The sequence below is a fragment of the Ammodytes marinus genome, assembly GCF_949987685.1.
Source record: "Ammodytes marinus genome assembly, chromosome: 19".
Classification (NCBI taxonomy): domain Eukaryota; kingdom Metazoa; phylum Chordata; class Actinopteri; order Uranoscopiformes; family Ammodytidae; genus Ammodytes; species Ammodytes marinus.
Window position 1 is genome coordinate 15,402,892 of NC_137223.1, and position 22,718 is coordinate 15,425,609.

Below are 22,718 nucleotides of genomic sequence, written 5' to 3' on the forward strand. Positions count from 1 at the left end.
CATCCTCCACTCCTTTACTCCACCGTCCTGAAGGAATATTTTTTAGGTTGTAATAATTTTTTCTGCTCCACTTTGTCATCTCAGTTGCTATTGCCAAAGGATTGGAGGCATTGCTTTAATGGAGGACTGTCACAGGAAAAAACACCCACGCTTACTTTGCATTATGTGCCTGGATGTTTCTTTTACCTACACTGCTGTTGAGCTTCACAGTACCGATAATCCTGTAATCGCAACGCAATCTCTAGGCCTATAAGAGTTTGATGTTTCTCAGTTGCTGTAAAATAGCAATACTAAGCTCATCCATAAACAGTTTGTTCAGGTTTTTTATGTATTCACCTTGTGTGAGGCACTTTGAATTTTTTTTATAATCAGGAAGATTCCTTCATTCTTTGCTCTTTTGGTTGATGTTGTTTCTGTTTTGTCCAACTGTGTTGCTCTTCTGTCTGTCACTATCCTCTTTGAATCAAAGAAAATGTCCATGAAATAATGACGCTATAGTCGTTAATGAGATGATCAAGTAAGTCCGGAGGCCAAATCATCCCCTGAAACTTCTCTATTAAGATTCCTGTGTTTGCTGAATCCAACCAGAGTCTGTCATTCTGAAACCTGACTTTCATCTTCAGGCTAGAAGTCGGCCACTGCTTGTAAAAATAGATATGGCCGCTCAATACAGTAATGCTTTAATCCTTCTGTTGACATAATTAATGTTTGTGTTCCGTTCATAGATTGCCACTGAAGAGGCTTCAAAGGGCCGACGCTAATATCAAGACCAACTAAGTAGGCCCCTCTCAAGCTGCTGGAGGAGCAGTCACACATTTGCACTGTCTCCAGCAGGGCTTTGCATGTCATTACACAGACAGTGTTATGTTATGCAGTCAGATCCACACAAAACCTGTCGCCATCACGCATAAAGGAGACTAAGCAGAGCCACCAGGAGCTGTCTGGCCCACTGCAGAAAGGCACCGGTAGAGAAAATACATTTCACCTACCGTCAGTGTCTCAGAGACAAGGCTCCAGCATCCAGCACATGCACTGTATGCTCCGGTGAATGACAATTGGAGGTGACAGACAGACGAGCGTGCGTCGTCTTGTGTGGTTTCAGTGTTTCTCTTTGCTTTGGATGTGTATTCAAAGAGGGAACGCACAGCATGTCTGAGGGTGGAACTTTGTGTGATGTGGAACTGAACTAGGGACTTCGATAGTGTGTCACTCCCTTGGTGAGGCCCCACAAGTTTCTGGGGGGGGGGAGGGGGGCAGCTTTAACAAACCAGACAAGCTAGTGGGAAACAGATGATAAACAGACAAAACACACACTCACACAAACGCACATGCACACACACACACACACACACACACACACACACACACACACACACACACACACACACACACACACACACACACACACACACACACACACACACACACACACACACACACACACACACACACACACACACACACACACACACACACAGTGTCAGTTGAGCAAAGCAGTGGTCTTAGAATTTCTACTTTGTTCCACATGCCAGAAACCGTTCCACATTATTTCTTATGACTATGCAACGCAAGAACGTTCTTGATTTCCATCTTACCATGATGGACAAGAACATGCCACAATATATTAACAAAATTAAAATTGTAATCAATATAACTAAATCCAGCAGTTTGGGTGAGCTTCAGTAACATGCAATCAAGTCCCCTCTTCCTCTTTAACCCTTTTAAGGTTTAATGATGTGACAGCAATTGTTCAAAATGCAATCAAGAGATTCATATACTGCACAACACCCAGAAATACTGATGGTTAATTAATCAATCTTGGTTTTTTTATCCAAAATATGTAATATTCAGAACAGAGGATATCCTTTTACAAAATGTCAATAAATGTCAATTTAAGATGTTGCAGTGTTGTAATACAAGCTGAACAGTACTGCTCCCTGCTGGTTTTTGATATAAATGTCGATAATATTTTTTTATTATATTTTCCATTGTATGAATCAGGCTGATTAACGGAAACATGAAGTCGCCTTTAGGCTGTGAAGCACAGCTGGAAGAATTAATGGTGACAAAGCACTGTTCTAATTAAGCAGCAGCCTGGGGGTCAAATTGTTCTGATGCATTTTTTTCTATTCTATTTTGTTAATGTGATTTTTTATTCACTATTTATATCTTATAAATAAATAATTCCATTGCCTAAGACTGCTTCAGTAATTATTGTGCATATGTAAATAAATAATAATGTTATGATTATCAGTACAGTGTGTATTATTATTATTATTATTATTATTATTATTATTATTATTATTATTATTATTATTATTATTATTATTATTATTATTATTATTATTATTATTATTATTATTATTATTATTGTAAACTTAATTTATATTAAAATGTTCTTAAAAATACTTTACAAAAAAACAGGACCAGAGTAAAATTACTTTGCGAAAAAGTTGCCTATGGATAGAAGGTTGGTGTGAATGTTACTGAGTAAATGTAGGCTACATAAACATTGCATTTACGTGCATCTTGATTTTGATCCCATGGACCAAGCACATACATATGCTGATAATTTAATATATAAGAAATTATTAAAATTATATTTTATAAGGGGAACAAGCACAACTCAACGCACTGAAATGAATAACAATACACAATCATAGTCGTTGTTCTTTGTTATCATAGTCCTAAAAAGTGTCAATAACTCTCCTCCAGCTAGCGACCAATGATCGTTTGAAGCGTCCTCCACGTGACGACGTGAAGGAACCACCACTTTCACTCAGTTTCACTTTCTGTTCACGCTAAACGGTGAATTTGTTTTGAACGAGATTCGAGTGAAAGAAGAAAGAATATATTTTTTGACTTGAGTGACGCCTGCTCTAACAGGCACTTACACGAACTTCCTGAAGGATCTACTGTGTGATTCGATCTGTTTCAGAAAATATTTTGGTTTCTCTTTCCTCCGTTGTCTTTTTCGAGCTCCGCTTGCAGGTTTGTATCCAAAACATTTCACAAGGCATGTCAGTCCAACAACAGCCACGTCAGAAGGAATGTAGTCTACACAGCACACAATTAAATCCATGTGTGAAAAATTGCCTTTCTTTCTGTTTTTGTGTCTTAACCGCAGGTCAAGTCATGTCAGCTTTACTCAGGGAAATAAGGCAAACCAACGCAGAGGCAGCCAGAGTATTGGAAAGTAAGTGACCATATTCAAAATCAGAATGATCTACGATGAACATGGTTACAGTAGGTGGTGGGTTCAGCTTCACGAGCACAGGTTAATCTTTAGGCTGTCTCTCTCCACACACACACACACACACACACACACACACACACACACACACACACACACACACACACACACACACACACACACACACACACACACACACACACACACCACATAATTTAAATCCAAAATGCTTCCAACACCACACCTGTTGTTTGCAGAGGCCAATGTTCGCACTGACGCAGAAATCCATTCACTGACTCGAGAAGACCTGTGTGAGCTGCTTCCCGGAGCTGAGAAATTCAAACTGAGAAGGGACATCTTTGGAATAATACACAAACATGTGAGCTAACAAGTAAAATAACTGTTTAGAAAAAGAGGGACATACTGTATAACATGAATAGAGTCACCAGCAGTCACCAGGAATTGTTGTGTGAAGTCAAATTCACCTTTTGAATGATTCTGTAATATTATATTTTTTTTTTATTTCAGAGGCCAGTTGATGTGCTCATAAAGGAACTGAAAGATTTCGTGCCACATGAGTCATTCAGGGGTATTTCACAGACTTACCTTCGCTTTCACATTTGACTGCTATGTTGGCATCCATATCCTAACACAGCCCAACACAATTCTCTCCCAACAGCTGCTTTAAATAGCAACGGCGTCTTGGTCGATTACCTCCGCATCATGAAGGAACTGAAAACCCAGGTTCATAATATCCATGGTTTCATTGATGCCCACGTTGTTCTCCTGGAAGAATTCAGCAAGAGTCAGCCGGAGCAGGGATCTCACAAAGGTTATAATGCAGTTGTTTGTTTTTTATCCTATTAGTTTGACAATATTGGACTGCCTTTTTGTATATCAAATTATGTATTCACTATTCAGAGTTATCCTGTATATTGGAGTTAAGTTCATCAATTTCATAAGGTTTAGAATATTTTTTACTAAATAATATCTGGATTCAGTTATTGCATTAAAGCCATTGTACCTAACAGGCACATTGTCCAGTGCAAGTACCTCAGTCAGCTATGGTCCAGTGGAGCCCCCACTGCCCTCAAACAGTAAGTAATGTTTCCCTTATTTTAAATCTTAAAAGGTGGAGACTGCTTGTTATCAACATCACTTTTTGTCTAAACCAGTGAATATCTCCGCATGGTCCACTACCTGTCCGTCATGTGTGTGTGCCGTCCGAAATAAAAAACTGGGGGTAATACAAAGCCTAGTCTCTGTAAACTGGTTAACAAAGAGTATGTAAACAAAGGGGGCAGGACTACGGACGGACAGGTAGTGGATTGTGAGGAGATATTCACTGATTTTGACAAAAAGCGTTCCCTGCTTATTCCATCTTGAAATATAACTCAATATGAAGCTACATTTTTGGAGTTGATTTTTAAACAATATGCTATAAGATTTGGACTCAATGACAGCCATCTATCCCGTTCCATGTGACAGATTCGGGTCAGATGGGGAACTATCCTCCCTCAACTGGTGGCCAACAACAAAGATCTCAAGGTTAATCTCACATCCTCCACTGCCCATTTACGTAACAGGTTGAATGAGTAGTGTTCACTAATTATAATCTTAATCAAAACTCAAAATGAAGCTCTCTTTTGGAGTTGTTTTTAAACGATATACTACTTCTACTACTACTACATTGGTGTTCAATACGTGCCATCTTTCCCGTTTTATTTGACAGATTCTTCATCCAGTGCAGGTACCTTGAATGCCAATAGCCGAATGGAACGTAATCCTCCCTCAACTGGTGGCCAACAACAAAGATCTCAACGTAAATCTCAATTTCTGCCTCTTTCCGCATGTTAATGTGTGATTATGTTTACAACGGTAGCCTTATCAATGAGTTTCATTTGGTTGCAATTATCGGACTAAATCTGACCTACATTAATCTAATTTATATTGTTAATTATATATCCTGTCAGACTTTGGACCTTTTACATAACAGCTACTAGTAATCAAATATTACATTTAGCTAATATTAATGAATCAGACTCTGACTGATAAAAGAGTTAAAGCCATGTCATTGACAGTGACTTCTGTCTTTAGGAGGTTCCTTCCACATGGGGCATACACGTTCCATCCAGGAAGGTGAGTGAATGATAATCAAGACTCAGCCGTTAAAGTTAGGTTTTACACCCTACATGATACTCTTGGATGTGTTAGCTCTGCAGGCTAAACTGTTAGCACAGTATCATAAAGAGATGTATTAGCTCATAACCTTCCAAGAATATATGAAACAATTGTTTTATTCTGGTTCTCTCAATTCTTGTAAATGCATAAATCTGTGTCAGGTGTACTTGTAGCCTCACTTTTTATTTCTATAACCACAGTGACCTACCAGGTGGTCGTCAGCGGTCAAACCTTTGGTGCTCATGACCAGCTGATGAACCAAGTGAAGGAGCAAAACCGTAATGGGGTTCGGTTTAATGAAAGCAGTCAGGAGAGCCAGATCACCATCATCTTCTGCCCAGTGGTTTCACGTGTTGGGTCAGATGTGGAGGCAGCCATAAAGGATGTTCAAGGTAAAAAGAAAAAAAAAAGATAACGAACGATAATTGCACAGTAAATGATTGTGATTTGATTTTAATGTTTAGTTTTTAATCTGTGATCTTAAAATCCCAAGATCTTTTCGGTCTATAATCAAAGTTAAGTTTCAAGCTCCATGCAACAATTTCCCATACTTACTATCTCATTTCTTATGGTGTCCGCAGATAACACACCTGTCATTCTGGTATTGATGCACCACGTACATGAGGTCAAGTGCACACCATCTATAAGAACATGGTCTGATACCAAGGCCAATGTTGTGTTGGATGTCAACGTTTTCTACCATGAGACAATGCGTGGATTACTGAAGTGTCAACAAAATAGTGACGCTGCCTCTGACATAGGAAAGAAATTACTGGAGTACAGCACTCATAGGCAGGAAGTAACTAGTGGAAATGTCCAGGCTGATGCTTCTTACAGGGCTGGAAATGGTGGTAACAAGAGGGGTTCTAATACTGTCAGTAGTAGCAGTGGTGAAGAAAATATCAAGTGGACTGGATGGTGGTTCGGTAAGTAGAGTTGGCAGTGTTGGTGCTTGTATTGACGGCATTATTTCACTTCACAGCACACGTAGAACAATTTTAAATAGGCAATTTACAAATTGTACAGTATAATTTATTTTTTGGTCAAATTAGATCACTTCTGGTGTTTTATTCATGCCATTAACACTATCATGGTTAAAAATATAATTCATACCTTGTAGATTAAGGGATAAATGAGCGTTTGAAGTGCTGTCAGACATTATGGTAGGTGTTGGTTTGAAGAAAGTTAGGAAATAATATAATAATTTAATATATTATATATTATGCTAGGAAAAAAAAAGAAAGGGGAAAAAAAGGATACTAAAGAACCAAGCGTTGTGTGCGGTCTACATCCTTTACTGGTGTTCTGCTGTTTGATCTCAATAATTTCATTTTACTGCTTATGAGGCTCATATTTACCATGTCTTAGTTTGTATATGTATTTGGACTTAAATGTTCTGTAAATGCTTCAAAAGTGCAAAGGCTGCAAAGCTCAGTAACATGCCAAAGGAGGAGCTTTGTGTAGATATATAACAAGATATAAAATACAGATAATGTTTGCTTTAAAGTGGGAATGTACTTTGTTTTTCGTACCTCATTGTAAAATTGTAAAATGATGAAGAAAGCCTTTAAGGTGTGATCATTAATATACCCAATAGGCTACCTTCAATAAACTAAAAGTATGTTTGGAATCATTATGTCTCTGGTCCTTTTTTATTTGTCTTTTAATATACTTCCCTTTCTCCTTTTTTTATTTAAAGTAGCTGTAAGCAGAATGGTTCTTTTAGCTAACTTGCAATTTCAATCTGACGTTTTAAAAGAAAAGAAAACTTTGCACACCTTGCCACACGTAATAATATCTTTAGACACAACAGAACAATTACATGTGAAATTCTAGTTCTGTGTGCAGACTGTGAGGGTCTACGATTGTTAAAGTTTTATTCAAGATAATAATTATTTTTCGATACATTTTATTATCTCTTCAACTGGGCTCTGTGATGTCCAAATACAGATGTAGTGAATGTTTTAACAGACATCATTGCATATGCAGTTGTAAGAGCAGCTGAACTGTTCAATGCAGATAAGTGTAATTCAACTTTGAGCCCAACTACATTTAAAACTTCCGGTTAATAATTACATATAGTTTCTAGATGCTTGATGCTTTTATTGTGGAAAGAATGAAGCAGCCCCTTTGTTCTGAAAAACCAGGCCGGAAGTTGGACATTGTTTACAAACAGACGCTGCTTCCAGTCGGCCTTTCGAGTTAGCACGTGCCGCGGAGTTTAGCGTTATTTTCTGTTATTGGTTGGAACTTTTTTCTGACATACACTGCTGCCTGTGAGTTTTCTGCACCGACAACGTGATGCCACAATCACAAACACGAGATTCCAGTTAGTTTGGCTAATAATTTGACGGACAATTGGCTAACAGTTAGCTGAACTCTAGCAGCATAGCTGTTTGATTCATTTCAACAGGTGTTAGCACAGTCTCTAGAGACTTCTCATCGGTCACCGTCCTGGAGAGATTTCTAGACTCATTTAGCTGCTGTCAGCTGTAATTTCTGTTCAACCAGCCAGCTGTTATCGTCAGTTGTCAGTTAGCTAAAGTTTGTCACTCTTGCCTGTGTGTCATGCTCTTCGGCCGCGTCCTGTTTAGTTTGAAGTGTTCAAGAATAGTGTGTCTACATAGGGGTTTTGCCTCAGTCCTGAGGCTGCGTCCCATATCTATAACTCACTGGCATAACGTCAGTGCACTCAAGACAGCTGCACAACAGTTGCCACTTAAGGTAATGAAAAGTCTTCAAACAACCTTATGCTGTTTTTTCCTCAGTTTACAGAACGTGCAATATGATGATTGTTGATGTGACAATCTCTGTGTGCAGACAGTTCGTGCTATGCACTCAGTCAGTATCTCATATGGCAGAGAGACCACTGCGGCTGCATCAGATGGTGGTGCTGAAGGTATGCTTGGGCACAAGAGTCAGAAAAAAGATGAGGAGTTGAACAAGACGAAGAAGATCATGATTCCAGGTCAAGTGCACTCAGTGTGCGTGGAGGCCCATCATGAGAAGACTGGAGCTGCTACTGTGTCAGGTGAGTAGCCTACAACTGAGTGGCTTGACAAAAGGAAATAATTGCACCTGTTGAAATATCTATCCCATCTAACCAGTGAACCCTTGGTACTAATGGGTGGTAGGGACTAGTGCTGGATTTAGTTGACACTAGTGAAGGCCAGATGGAGCATTATGAAGCTTTGGGGTTTTCTTTGAGCTTGAAGCTTCGGGGCTTATGAAAATCATATCACAGTGACATCTGGTGGCTTGTCAGACTTATAGCAGCACCTCAAGCCTTGGACCAAAGTACAATAACACCATGTGAATTTGAATAGTTATAGTCACATGTGTGCTGTGTAATAAAAAGTCTGAGGGGAGCATCTGTGATGCTGCTGTTCAGAAAGACTCCATTGCATGTAAAAGTTGTGTTGCAGTAAAATGATAAGTAAATGAATTATCTTCTTGTCCAATGTGGCATTTTAACTTCATGGTCACCATTTTAATTTTTTATTTTTTCAGCTCCAGCAGCATCAAATGAGGAGAGCACAAAGAGGAAGACGAGGAGGGAGAGGAGGAAAATGACGAAGAGAAAGCCCAAGGCAGCTGATGCTTCGAACAATTTAATGTCAGAGCTTCCGTTTTCACTGACCAGCCCCACCACGTGGAAAGAGCTAGGATGTGTGTATATTTTAATGATACTTTGAATTACAATTTGACAATGTTAGAGGGTCCGATTTCAAATAAAGTTGTTCCTCCAACCACCGGTCAGATGCTTGTGTTCATACTGTGGCTTTCTTTCCAGTCCCCAGCCTACAGTCAACCCAGAAGGAGAGAAAGAGGAAGAGAGGAGACACTGCAGGGCGAGTGGACAGTGAGGAGGATGCAGAGAAGAAGAAGAAAAAGAAGGAGAGCCAACGACCCAACTATTTTGTCTCTATCCCCATCACTAACCCTCAGGTAAGAAACTTCTGTACTATTCACTAACTTGTGAACTTAAAGGATCATGCTGGAGTTTTTGCACATTGGACCCCATACCATAACAGTATTTTTATGGATAGTATCAAAACTCTTACAACATTTTAATGGAGTTGAGTCATCTATCTTAAAGCATGTTAGTCTTTACTTAGTAGTCTTTGTTATTTTCCGCACTCAACTGAAATAAACGAAAATAGGTGGCTGCCTGAAGGCTGTATAACAACATTTTAAGTCTAAAACTATGGTTAGCTTTTGACAGTAATGGGAAGTGATTAAGATTGGTATTAAATTGGCTAAGACATAGTGTGTTTTTTTAATGCAACAATGAAAGTGAGCTAACCAACTGCTCATTTTAATATGAAAGGTATTCTCAAGTAAATCCTTGTTTCAGCTGCTACCACTCTTTTTTCTATTTGACCCAGAAACCAAAGACTGTATTTGGGTCCTCGTGACGCCACAATAGCAGTTAAAAGAAGAGAAACGGCTTTGCAAACCTTTTGAAGTCTCTAGTGACTTATCTTCATCCAGACTATTGATGAATTTAGTGTCTGGTTGTTGTGAGTGTAGGTCAATCTGAACTGGGAGACAGTCTGTCATGTAAATAGCATTAAAAATTCAATTGGTTGATGACACTGAAATTAAGCAGTCACAGCTTGGCACTATTGTAGCTAACTGATGATGTGAAAGTGAATTTGTCCAATGACAGATAAGTTCAGCTGTGCGCAAGGTCCAAGAGGCAGTCCTTCAGCAGGAGCCCCGATTGGCCAAAGCCATGATCCCTGTCCCGACTCTCCACATCACGCTATTGGTCACTCATCTCGCCAATCAGGAGCAAGTAGACCTGTGAGTAGAACCACACACACACACAGACATCCCGACAAACTATTGAAAAGTCTATTGATGCAAATGTCGTTCTTCACAGCTGGGATCTTATACCTCATAGCATACAATTCAAATTCAGAACTGGTGTAAAATCAATCAATAAATGTGTTTGCCAATTATGTTTATATTGCAGTATTGATTGACCTGTGCAGATTGACCTCAAATCTCCTTTGTCCTGGTTTCTCCATTTTCTTTATTGTCAAGATATAATGCACACTTCAGCTGAAATACTGAATTTCAATCAAACAGAGTACCCCTCAAATTAGTTTACTGTCAAACAATCATATTTCCTCATGCTATCCCATGCGCTATCTGTGACTGTCCATCATCACATCATCACATTGGTTAGATAGCCAAACCTTCTTGCAGCAGTATTGATGCACAGTCTGAAGTTACCCCTTTAAGACTGGGGATGCTGTTTTTTTTGTGGTGACTAATTACACAGCGTGTCGCTCTAAGATGCCGACCCTCATCTTATCTCTTCCTCACAGCACTTCCTGGGAAAAGGTCTTGACAGGTCTGTACTTATTTTTAGGGTTTAGCTGTCAATAATCAGCCTTGAAAACACTTGAAGGTGAACAGTCCCCGAGGTCAGAATGTATTCTGAGCCTCTTATCCTACTTAAAAACCTGAGTAACCTTGCTCATTCCAAAATACATTTAATCCTGTTTTCTGCAGCAATATCTTCAAGGCAAGGCAAGGCAAGTTTATTCATATAGCACAATTCAAACACAAGGCCACTTTAAGTGCTTTTGAATTGCTCAATTCAAGTTGAATTAGGTAATCATTAGGGCTATCAAAATTAACGCATTAACGCAGGGTGATTAGTTTCTGGAATTAATGCGTTACTTTTTTTAACGCAATTAACGCATGTGCAGAATGATCCGCCCCGTGCATCCCACCCGCTCTGTACTACAGTCACTCTAACGTTGTGGCTTTCCCAGGATCAGTAGCTGCGCGCGGCCAAACATAGCAGCACGCTAATCTGTGTTTTAAACTACTAACCACGGACCTATAACTGCTGCTAACGGCCACGTCTGTGTCTGTCGCGGGCGGCAGTTGCTCTCGGAAGCAACAGGAGAAACATTCTGCTCCGTTCTTCACAGGAGGAAACAAACGTCTGCAGTTTTCAGAGGTGTGTGTGATTAATACGTGACATCAACATAACGTCGGCTTTCTGTTACAAATTAACAGTCCCATAGAACGTGGTCGCGCCTGCACACACACACACACTGTAGCGGAGGAAATTGGTCGATGCATGTACCGGTACCGCGCTGATCTGCATGTATCACTGGTTTCACTTCAGAGGTGTCGGCCAGAACATGGCCAAAAACGTCAGACTGTAAGCATGAGACAAGGAGAGGAGGAGTATGGTTTATCCGCTCTTTATTTTCCTTCTTTCACAGACACAGCAGCATAGATCGCAAGAAAAGAAACACAGGCTTAAACTCTGTTCGTGAGGAGACGTTACAACATCACTAAATGCTCCAGTTTGCTTGTTGGGACCTTTTTATTTACCACGTTGTTGCACTCTATATTTTTACACGTTATGCCTTTTTAGAACTAAATTCATATGTAGGGGAGAACGGGGTAATCTGAGCCCCTTTTTACAATTGCTCCCCTCTAAGGGAGCTAAAATGATTTATCACTCAAATTTACACATTTCCCATTAATAGGATGTTTCCTAGAAATGGGCATTAGCAGAATTTTTTCAAGACAAAGGGCAGTGAGAATATGATTGTTGAAAAAAAAGGTGTTATGTGGCTCACTTTACCCCAGCTGTGGGGTAAACTGATCCACTTACTTTTTCCACTCTCAAACTACCATAACAACACATATTGTAACAGTAAGAATCCTGAAAGCTAGCCACACATTCCAGAACTAATGTCGGACTAGTAAAAGAATGATGGGGTTTGGTCAATTAAGCAAAGCCAATGTTCTAAACACTTGAAAGTAACTCTGAACAAAATCAAATACAACATATTATCATTCAAAAGGTTATACTAAGATTCAAATGAAAGATAGAACCAGTTAGATTATAACACAGTCTGGGGGTCAGAACACAAGACCCTTAGAGCCAGCTAGTGTCTGGGGGTCAAAGCATAGGAAAATCAGAACCAGCAAGAACAGCCTGGGACTCAGAACACAGGAGAAGACCCAACTGGATTATAACATCAGCCTGTCATACTCTACAACTAGGCCTACTCTACATTCCAGCCCTGAAGGTTACAGGGAAAGATGAGAAGGTGCTCTTTCCGTGTGGTTGCCCCAGGTCGTCTTCCTGGTGTATTTCCTTGGCATGATGGCTTTTCTACAATGTGTATGACATTAAAATAAAACATATGTTATGTAATATTACATTAAAATATGTTTAAGCCTAAACTTAACTTGTGTCTCATGGTGGGGGAAAGTGAGACAGTGGCTCACTTTCCCCCACAGCATTTGGCTCACTTTCCCCCACCACCACAATTCGAGAAAAAACTACCTCTCTTAGCATTTCAGGCTAATCTTCAGTTATCAGCATCACATGGTTTCATATGTTGGTAGTTCATCAACACGAATTATAGAAGTTTTTCTATGTGAATACATTTTCTTTGGCACAACAGTTGATTAAGTTGACTTTTGTTCAAGAACATTTACTTTTACATGCAAAATACCTATTTTGGTGAAAAAAACATGCTTACCACAGCACAATGAGGTCCTCTCTTTCAGGGCCATGGGGAAATGAGAGGGGCTTGAAAACATATATCTCACAGTGTTTCCCCTAGAATTGTTTTTAGGCCCGGTGGTAAAAGCTGATAAAGAGTATGCGCGCGGCGTGCGTACCAAATTTGTAGTAGAAATTGACCAAAACTAACTGTATTATGGATGAGCCTCTTTTGACAGCCCGCTACAAATCAGGGCATAGGGTTATGCCTTCACATTCGGTACGTTTGTACATTTTGTGTTTCCCTCAGGATTTTTTGAGACTGCTGGGGGAGAATGGACCTTCTAGTGGGGTCTTGGGGCATGCCCCTGCGGAAGAAAACCTTTACCTTTTTAAAGTTAAATGCATCAAACTGGTGCACTTTGAGAAGCTAAATCTGATTTTATTTTTTTTGCTCTGTAAACAGCTGTCATATGTCCTGCCTAAAACAATTTTATGGAATAATTTGGAGACACAAGCCATATAAACTATTGAAGAAAAACACATAGATATGAAAATAAAATACAATAAACACGAAGACCTAATATAGACAGGTATATCCTGTCTAGTATTAATTTCTGGAATAATCTGGATCATGAAACATTTTCTTTAATTTATCAAATATTAATTTAAAATAAATGAATTAACCTAGGCTACACATCATGATTAGCCTATCAATCAAAATGTGTGCAAAATAAGCAACATTTTGTATTCTGACCCATTATATTTCATGTAGCCTAGTTCTCAATTTAAAACATAAAAATAAAGTAGCATTGAAAATACCAAAAAATAAAGCTTGTAGGGCTACTATAGCCTGCTGTTTTCAAGATAACTTGCTGTGCTGTCTCAGCTGTTGATACAGATTGGTTGCCATGGCGACGTAGCAACTTTAACTTTCTAAGTTTTGCTCATCACTTTTTCCTGTTCAACTCCCTGTTACTGAGTCCTAAATATCTCCAGTGTAGCCTATGCCATGGACCTATAAAGGAAGGTTCTTTCTCGTCAGTTTCCCTGTTTGACATGTGCGCTCCGAATGCACACGTGCATCGCGCAGCGTAGCGCAGCGTAGCGCAGCGTAGCGCAGACAAAAAAAAAAAAAGATTAATATTTTTTTTTTTTTTTTTTTTTTTACTTTTTTTTTTTTTTTTTTTGGGCAGCTGTTGGCCTGGCGGGGGGTCCCGTTGGCCTGGCGGGCCCGCCAGGCCTGTATAATGGTAGGGGAAACACTGTCTCACATGACCACAAATGTTTTCCGTTGCCTAGATGCAGGGGGTGGCTCACATTACCCGATGCCTCAGATTCCCCCGTTCTCCCCTATATATAATGTATATTTAAAAATATTCTCACATATTTCAGAACTTGTTACAAAATCAACAGGGATTTTGACTGACACAGGGCAAATGCAGCAGTAAACACATGCCTGCCATGTTATTTGACGACCCCAATGCTTAATCTATTCTACATCAAGTAGAAGATTGTGTCATTAGTAATGACTAGATTCTCCCATTATGTAATATAAGAGCGAGGCAGAGAGAGAGGATTAAGTTGTGATTTGGTGTGTGTGTGTGTGAGTGTTGTACATATTATTCAAGTGTATATTTTCTATCAGGGCGGCCACCGTGCTGGCTCAGGTTGAGCCGTCATTGGCCGAGCTGCTGGGTGGGCGGGATCTGGTGCTACCCTTCTCCGGGATCGGTCATTTCAGGAAAGAGGTGGTGTTTGTTGGGCTGGCCCCCGGACAACACAGACACACACTTGACAGTCTGGCAGGTCAGTGACTAAGCTTTTCACTTTCTCTCCCTCTCTTTCTCTCTCTCGCCTCTTTTTATCTTCTTCAGTACTTCACTGTAAATATTTAATTCAGTGTTTGCACTTGTATTTGTTCTTAGTGCTTCTTCTGCTATATTTTACCAGGGGCTACATTTCACAATATGATGTAAATGCGATACAGTACTTTCTCTTTTGTGTCCCTCTGGAGGTATATTTGAACTCTGGGGTCAGCTGAAGAACCCTGCAGCTGGTTGGAGGATGTGTTGTCTCTTTTAAGGACCCTTAAACAGTGTGGATGCTTGGGGTTGTAATGGGGGGGTCAAGCTTATGGACATTGAGAGTATATTCTTTACGCTGTTATTTGTAAGATGACTGGGCTAACTCCTACACTCTTAATTAGTGCCTGCCAAGACCTAATTTTGTCCTGGAGTGGATCAACAAATAATTATCAAAACACAGTCAGGAGTTTCCACAAATCCCAATGTTTGTTTGTATTAATTATTATTAATGAATGGCAGTCATCAGGACCCTGCACTACTGGTTGTGTGTAAATATATATTATAGTGCACTCATTAATGTAAGCTCTAGTTCTTTAAGAGTCAACCACTTGCACTGATTTGATATTCAGTGCAACCACATCCAGATCTTGTTTCATAATATCATATTTATGTGGTTTCCTTTTAAATCTTGCTTCATTTACTGTTCACTGCAACTTGTGTGTGTGTGTGCGTGTGTGTGTGTGTGTGTGTGTGTGCGTGCGTGCATGCATACTGTTTTCTCACACACAAACACAAACACACATCTGGTTTGTTTGTGCACGTGATATGACCCCATTTGTCGTCTTACAATGTCCCTTTGCATCTGTGAACGCGTGTGGTAGGGGGTCTAGGCAGAAGCATATGCATTTATCTTTTTGTGTTGTGCCTTTGGCAACAACATAAGCCGTAAATGCTAAGAGGATTCTCGCTTCATTGCGTCTGCGAGACCAAAACACACACACAAACACACGTTTTCTTAATACTGTCTGTTCCCTCTGTAATATAAAGGGTATTTGAAATATCCAGTGATTTTAAATATTAGACGCATGCAGCTGTGCATAGTTACATTAAAGGAAATCAGGGTAATTTTGCTTATGAATCTGTATGTAACCCACAATGTCTGATTCTTTGTTTCTAGCTCTGGAAAAGTTTCTGCTGTTCAAAATGATATGCATTTGTTTGTGCAAAGTAACAGAGCATTGAAGCTGCATTTTTGGATTTTGCTTTAGTATGTATTTCTGTGCTGATGATACTAACTGCTCACATTCAAGAAAATATCTTTGGAATATAAGCGATCACCAAGTGTAGACAAATCCCAAAAGGCATTTAAACTCAGGGTTTGATATAAATGTGAAATGCCATAACTTAGTCTTTTAAGATAGTGTTCTTCAAGGGCCCATGTTCTAAATAATAACCTTGGCTGTCTTGTTTTATCCAAACATTGTGTCCTTTGTGATTGCTTGAAGCAGTCAATTGGTGAGGAAGTAGTGATGAGCTCTTGACCAGAGAAGGGGTCTTGAATAGATGATAGGCTTTTCTTTCTACTTGAAAAACCTACAACATGCAGCATCAACATTTTTACATCTGGATTTCAATGACTTCAACTAACTGTGACTCTTAGCTTACATAAAAAGAGACACACCCTCTCCACTTGACCCACAACCAACGCTAACTCATGAGTGACTAAGTGTGTGTGTGTGTGTGTGTGTGTGTGTGTGTGTGTGTGTGTGTGTGTGTGTGTGTGTGTGTGTGTGTGTGTGTGTGTGTGTGTGTGTGTGTGTGTGTGTGTGTGTGTGTGTGTGTGTGTGTGTGTGTGTGTGTGTGTGTGTGTGTGTGTGTGTGTGTGTGCTGCAGCCAGAGAGGAGTATCTTAAAAAAAATATTAATGGAACTAATTCTAACCTGACATTTTTGGTGGTGAAAATGTTGCCTCTATAGCTTCAGGTAGATACAGCAAAACCTCATCAACACTTCTGTCTAGCCACAAGACCTCTATGACATGTTAAACAAGCAGCAGGTCAACACTTAGGAAAGCATTTTGCAAAGACGTGATTGTGGTAGCATGCACATCAGGTCCATATACCTCTGTACAAACTAACTTTTATTTGTGAAACATTGGCCTAAAGTATGCCATTATCTTTTTCTATTCTAGTATATCCATATGGTTAGTTAGAAAAACATAACAAGGATAAGACAGGAAGTTGGACTCTCCTGTGCTCTCTTCTGCTCCCTCCATCACCGTTATTGATTATATACTAACCTTTCCCTCCCTCTGCTAAAAATACCTCTGTGGCTTCCCTCTAAACCTCATCAGATGGCGTGTGCGTCTTTGTCTTTGTGTGTCCGTCCTTGCAGGATGTCTTATGTGTTCATGCCCTTCATGCATCTCTTTCTCTGTGTGGTCCAACGATACTCGCATAGAGCATTCAAATAATTGTTTCCATCTTTTAAAGCCCACACTCTGTCTGCACTATTTGTGCCTTCCTACTGGTCTTTACTAAAAGTCAAGGGCAATTTGGGATGGTTTATTGTCAATGTACAGCATACTTAAAGTCACATCTCTACTTATTGTGTTGGCTAACATTTTGCATTATTTGAACATACAACCTCCCTCCCTCTTTTGACCTTATTAATAAAATGGTGGCTTAAATAACTCTTGGTGTTCCTCAAACTTTGCATCTTGTGTGTTGCAGATTTGCTGCGGAGTCGTTTTGTGGAGCAGGGTCTTGTGCAGGCAGACAGTCGTGGGTTTGAACCCCACCTCACCGTTATGAAGCTGTCTAGAGCGTCAAAGCTACGATCCCAGGTACTTTCACACTACTGACTATCAAAAACACTTTACCCAAACGTCCTTTTCTTCCTATGCACGTTTGAAAATAGTTGATTGATTTGAAGTGGTCGCCATACAAATTATATATATTTTGTTCAACAATTGCTGTAGTTATTTATGGAATAAAATTATGGAAAATTAATTGAAATATAAAGTAGCACTGGCACAGCATGGTTTTTGGTTCTCAAAGAATAATACATATATACTGACATGTTAATAACATAATACTAACTATCCAAGCTTAATTGACCTGTTAAGTAGGACTAGATGAAGAAAAATTTAAAGTTTAAACACCTTTACAGTTCATTTACCATACTAGTAGGATTGTTAAGGGAAGACAAAATTACCCAGAAGAAAGGTCTATGACAGTGGTTCTCAAAGTGCGGCCCGCGGGCCAATGGCGGCCCGCGGAAGCATATCTGGCGGCCCGCGGCCCGCATTGAATTATGAATTATTAAAAAAAAAAAAAAAAAAAAAAAAAAATTATCATATATTTTTTTTTTTTTTTTTTTATTGAAACGCACGGAGGGGATGCGTCCCCCGTAACAGTAAAACCAGTACAGGGGTCGAAACACTTAAATATCCCTCCTAATTGTTTGTATTCATTCCCCACTTATTAAACTTGCGAAGTTCGGCTGGCCTCTGCCTCTCGTTGCAGACGGCTGGTCAGCCTCCCGCAGTGCAGCAGGCAGTGTAGTGGTCCCAATGTAAGTTGTTAGATAGTGAGCTTGTCAAGCCCAATACGATGCACTTTCTCACATTCAAGGTGAATTAGATTAGGTCAAGTGTCTAAGGATGGATGCTAACATTATCTGGTTTCTAACTCTTTTGCCTAAAGTTTAGCTAACAAACTAACGTTAGCTAGCTGCTGATAGCCATGGAACTATCTGCCTAGTTGACTGCTGATAGCCCACCCTGTTTATTTCCAATGTATAGTGTCATAATAGTTAACACTGCTGCTGCATCATGAGTAGTGAGTCCTACAAAAAAACACTCCAAAAGATGATACGTTTTCAATGTGTAGAAAGTTTTGAACAATAAAGTAGAATAAATATTTGAATGCAATACAGAATGCCTCAGTGCCTTGATTTATATTCCATTAGATGTGTGTCAATGGGATCGAGTTGTCTTTTCCTTAACATTTCCACCATAAATAAATACAGACACAAATTACTGCATAAAAATTAACCAAAATGCACAAAATGAAGTGTTCGAACCTCAAATTTTTCTGGGAGACAACCCCCAGACCCCCGCTTTTAATATGTGTTCCCCAATGTTGAAATGAAACCTAGCCCTTCATTTATTACTTTAAATGTGTTAATTACACAGTATTGGATGCTGACCAATACATGTAAACTGACAAAACAGGACGCTGGCCATTGAAATTATTTCAGTTTTATAATTTTTTTTCCTTCGGCGGCCCTCGGTCCAATGTTGGGTTCCTAAATTGGCCCTCAGCTATCAAAAGTTTGAGAACCCCTGGTCTATGAGGAGGAGTGAACTGTGGCATGATTGAGGGAATGGGTAATAAAATAAATGCCTAAAAGATATAATGAACAGGGGGAGAGGAGAGTAAGATACACAGAGATGAGCAATGGTCAGGAGGAGGGGAGAGACGGAGGAAGGACAACATCTATCTTCCTTTCCCTCTGCCCCCTATGACATCTTATCCTTCCTGGCGTCTGCCCGGCTGCCATTATTCTCACCCCCCTGTCCGCGATTTTATTGTCAGAAATGAATGTGCATGTCCTTGTTAAAAATTGTACTAAGCATGATAAAGTGAACAGGAACATTATGTTTTTTCCCCCTTTCTGTCTCTCAGGGTATAAAGCGTGTGGACCCATCCCTCTATTCCAACTATACAAACAAGTAGGTGCTTGGCTTTTTCACATAACAAGCAAAGTGTTCGGGGGCAAATGAGTGCACTGATTGTTTTTTTAGGGTCTGCTCTCTATAGTAAGTGCAGTGGGATATAAATAGCTGTGTTCAAAATGGTTTTGTGTGATGTTTTGTGTGCAGGCTGCATGCTAACAATAGATGTCAGCACAGCATTTCAGCCGATAGTATAGTAGCAGGAAAGAACTACCCCACTGTTTGCACAAATCAACTCACTGCTTGTGATTTTGAAATGTGTTCAAAACCCCCAAATCTTTTTTTTTGTGCCTTGTATTGTATTATATCCTGTTTAGTTTCCTGTTGTTTAGTTCTAAAGATTAATATGAACGTATTGGCCAAGTATATTGTTGAGCCATGGAGTTTAACTTGTTTGTGAATTTGAATTTGAGTAATCAATGTTGTTGTCAAGTGGCTACAATGACTTGCACTTTCTTACCGTTTTCTTTGTCCGTCTCACTGCAACACTCCAGGTGTTTTGGAGACCAGACAGTTGAGCGGGTGGATCTTTGTTCCATGTTGAAAAAGAAGCAACAGGATGGATATTACCACACGGAGACTTCACTACAACTTGGTTAGTACGAGCACCCCACAAACACTGGTTGCGTTCCGAATCGCATCCTCTTTCTTTTTTCTATTCTACATACTACATCCGACGATAAAAATAATCTAGTTAGGATGCAGTAGGCATACTATTGGGACATACTTTACTCTCTTATTTCATCATAACATTGCGCCTTGATCTTGCCTCTTGCTTTTATATCCGTCGCATCCCTGTTTGTTTTCATATGGAGGCTTCGTCGATGTGACGTCACTTCACGTGCACACTGGATTGTGGGTCAGAATCGCCCAAATAGGATGCAGTTTTCAACACTAACAATCTTGGCCACATGAAGTAGGACATCCAAATTCTTTTTTCTACATACTATATAGTAGAAAGTATGCGATTCGGAACGCAACCACTGTTTCATTTGTGTTTGTGTGTTTATAGAACTGAGCCACCAGAGGGCGGTTTCTGCTCACACATGGGACAATGTGTTTGTCCTATTAGTTGGTTTTGTACATTGGGGCATTGGGGCCTTTTTTTAGGGTAATACACTGCCGTAACTGTGGTCTATATTTAAACTTTTCTCGCTGCCAATGATGTTAGATAAGATATTTTTTATTATATTTCATTGCAGTTGTTTGTTACTTTATCTTTCTGTGAGATACCAGTTGTGTAGATGTGCAAATAATGAATATGGAATATGGAAAGGTATTTTATGTGGCAAAAATTGGTAAACCCATTTTTCAAACCAGTTACCAAAGCTGGTGGTGTAACTGCGAGGCCACTTCCTTTGTTCATGGTTAGGTCACAACATCAAATTCTATGTGTTTCCCAGCAGCTTAGAGAGGCAAACGGGCCCAATTGATCTCCACCACAGGAATACTCAAAGAGCTCATTTCCATTTTTGACGTGGCTGCCCAGTTTAGCCATTACCACCCTGCCAGTTCTTTCTAAACAACAAATTGGCAACTGTAATTGCTCCTGAATGAATGCAATGTTGATGGGCCTCAATAGATTGCAGTGATTTTGTCTGAATATATATCGGTGGAAATTGCACATCTTCTTCTGTGAATTTCCCGAGGTGAAGAAGTGAAGCAAGTAGTAAATGGTTTGATGTGGACCTCTTAGATTTATTCTGACTGCCTGTGACTGTGCTGGCGGAAGTATTTGCTCATTCTGGTTGATTTAGTCCACACAGTTGATGGCTGAATAGAGGGAATACTTAGTTAAAATGAACTCACTGCTGCACTGTGGTGTAAAATAATGTGATAAATAAATGTTAATACTCTTCTTCTATCTTCTGTGCTGCTGGGGCTTGTTATTGAGCGGTTTATGTTACTGTGTAGCCCCCCCTCCCCTTTGTGAGCTCCAGATAGATTGAAGCCAGACAGGCAGTATTGATGTGTTCCTAGTGTCTATATCAAATGTTGGAGGCTTGTAACAGCATCCCGGGAGCAAACGGAAGCAGTGTATCTCTAATAGAAAACAGGCTTTTAGAGGTTTATTTTATAAATGTGTAAGTTGTGTGTATGTCCATGTAGCAATTAGTCGTAATCAGCATCCCATCCAGTTTTGCTGCAGGCAAATCTTAAGTTACTTTCTTACGGGTGCTGTCTTCTGACAACAACCTTATAATAATATTCTGTTAATAGTGCCATATATAGATGAGCTAAGCAAATCACTTGTTCATTTTTTTCTATCTCATTTCGAAAATTGCTCTATGAACACCTAGTACCACATATGCAAATAGCGTGTGTGTGTGTGTGTGTGTGTGTGTGTGTGTGTGTGTGTGTGTGTGTGTGTGTGTGTGTGTGTGTGTGTGTGTGTGTGTGTGTGTGTGTGTGTGTGTGTGTGTGTGTGTGTGTGTGTGTGTGTGTGTGTGTGTGTGTGTGTGTGTGTGTGTGTGTGTGTGTGTGTGTGTGTGTGTGTAGTGTGTGTGCGTAAGGCTGTCAACATGAGTAGAACTAGGCTGTCACAATGTTTTGTGGATCACTGGGCTGTCTGTAGGAGACGTAGAGTGACAGTGTGTGGGAGTGAGAGACAGAAGAGGGGGGATGTTTACCTCACACCTCTCATTATCAAAAAGCTTGTGTTTTTGTCAAGTGTCTTTCTCACAGCTATACATGCATTCAATGCCCGAGAGGTAAACCTGTGCACTGCATCCTCGCACACGCACACACACCTTCATCTAAACACCCACGGTTACTGGATGATTAAATGGTACATTTCTGCAGTATAATGCCATAATGAGCAGTTACTTGAACTGCAGTACTACCTGAATTCAACATTTTAGCTTGGTTGTGTGGCTCTCTCCACAGGATAGCAATTGTTCAGACGTCACGAAGCAGTCATAGTGCTCAATGTTGGCAATGCAACAATGGGAATAATGATAGAACTATTCAGGGGGGCCGCTTTATTGCACTCTGTTCATTTTCAATAAGCACTGAAACTTAAATTACCCATAAAATAATGAATAAATGTTCGCATCCTACATTATGTACTGTATTTGTAATGTAATCATTGTTGGTAAACTTTTTTTTTTATGTATCGTCAATACCACTTGCCTCTTGCTCTACGTGATATCCCCCTGTTTAACTGTGTAAATGACACCATAGAAAGTGATGTCTCCTAGTCAAACAGCAACATTCTTACTGGGTTTATCCTGCTCTCATCCCTGTTCCTCAAATGTTGCCACTGACTTAAGCACTCAGTCAGTGTGCTTAATTCTTGATG

General features: G+C 39.8%; 2 protein-coding genes across 2 annotated transcripts in view; both read left to right on the forward strand.

Moving 5' to 3' along the window:
- The first annotated feature begins 2,795 nt into the window (after nucleotides 1-2,795).
- Nucleotides 2,796-6,985, forward strand: LOC307265892 (uncharacterized protein). The gene is made up of 11 exons (XM_080047723.1): nucleotides 2,796-2,991; nucleotides 3,128-3,196; nucleotides 3,451-3,572; nucleotides 3,722-3,782; nucleotides 3,873-4,025; nucleotides 4,225-4,290; nucleotides 4,682-4,741; nucleotides 4,926-5,015; nucleotides 5,291-5,332; nucleotides 5,575-5,766; nucleotides 5,956-6,985. The coding sequence occupies exons 2-11, from the start codon at nucleotides 3,136-3,138 to the stop codon at nucleotides 6,306-6,308; spliced, it is 1,200 nt and encodes a 399-aa protein (XP_079903849.1). The 5' UTR covers nucleotides 2,796-2,991; nucleotides 3,128-3,135; the 3' UTR covers nucleotides 6,309-6,985.
- A 1,221-nt stretch (nucleotides 6,986-8,206) lies between these two features.
- The window catches only part of akap7 (A-kinase anchoring protein 7), a gene marked incomplete at its 5' end in the record, with an annotated part of 37,809 nt that continues 23,297 nt past the window's right edge, over nucleotides 8,207-22,718 (forward strand). Inside the window, 8 exons of the mRNA XM_080047476.1 lie at nucleotides 8,207-8,405; nucleotides 8,885-9,043; nucleotides 9,168-9,322; nucleotides 10,047-10,183; nucleotides 14,518-14,678; nucleotides 17,409-17,521; nucleotides 19,368-19,414; nucleotides 19,912-20,012. Of these exons, the coding sequence (XP_079903602.1) occupies nucleotides 8,207-8,405; nucleotides 8,885-9,043; nucleotides 9,168-9,322; nucleotides 10,047-10,183; nucleotides 14,518-14,678; nucleotides 17,409-17,521; nucleotides 19,368-19,414; nucleotides 19,912-20,012 (1,072 nt within the window). The remainder of the gene's footprint in view (nucleotides 8,406-8,884; nucleotides 9,044-9,167; nucleotides 9,323-10,046; nucleotides 10,184-14,517; nucleotides 14,679-17,408; nucleotides 17,522-19,367; nucleotides 19,415-19,911; nucleotides 20,013-22,718) is intronic.

What these genes read in the sequence shown, in the direction of transcription:
- LOC307265892 (XM_080047723.1), top strand. Translation starts at nt 3,136, where the DNA reads ATGTCAGCTTTACTCAGGGAAATAAGGCAAACCAACGCAGAGGCAGCC. An exon ending in GGCAGCCAGAGTATTGGAAA is followed by an intron (nt 3,197 to 3,450) that starts GTAAGTGACCAT and finishes TGTTGTTTGCAG; the next exon opens with AGGCCAATGTTCGCACTGAC. An exon ending in TTGGAATAATACACAAACAT is followed by an intron (nt 3,573 to 3,721) that starts GTGAGCTAACAA and finishes TTTTTATTTCAG; the next exon opens with AGGCCAGTTGATGTGCTCAT.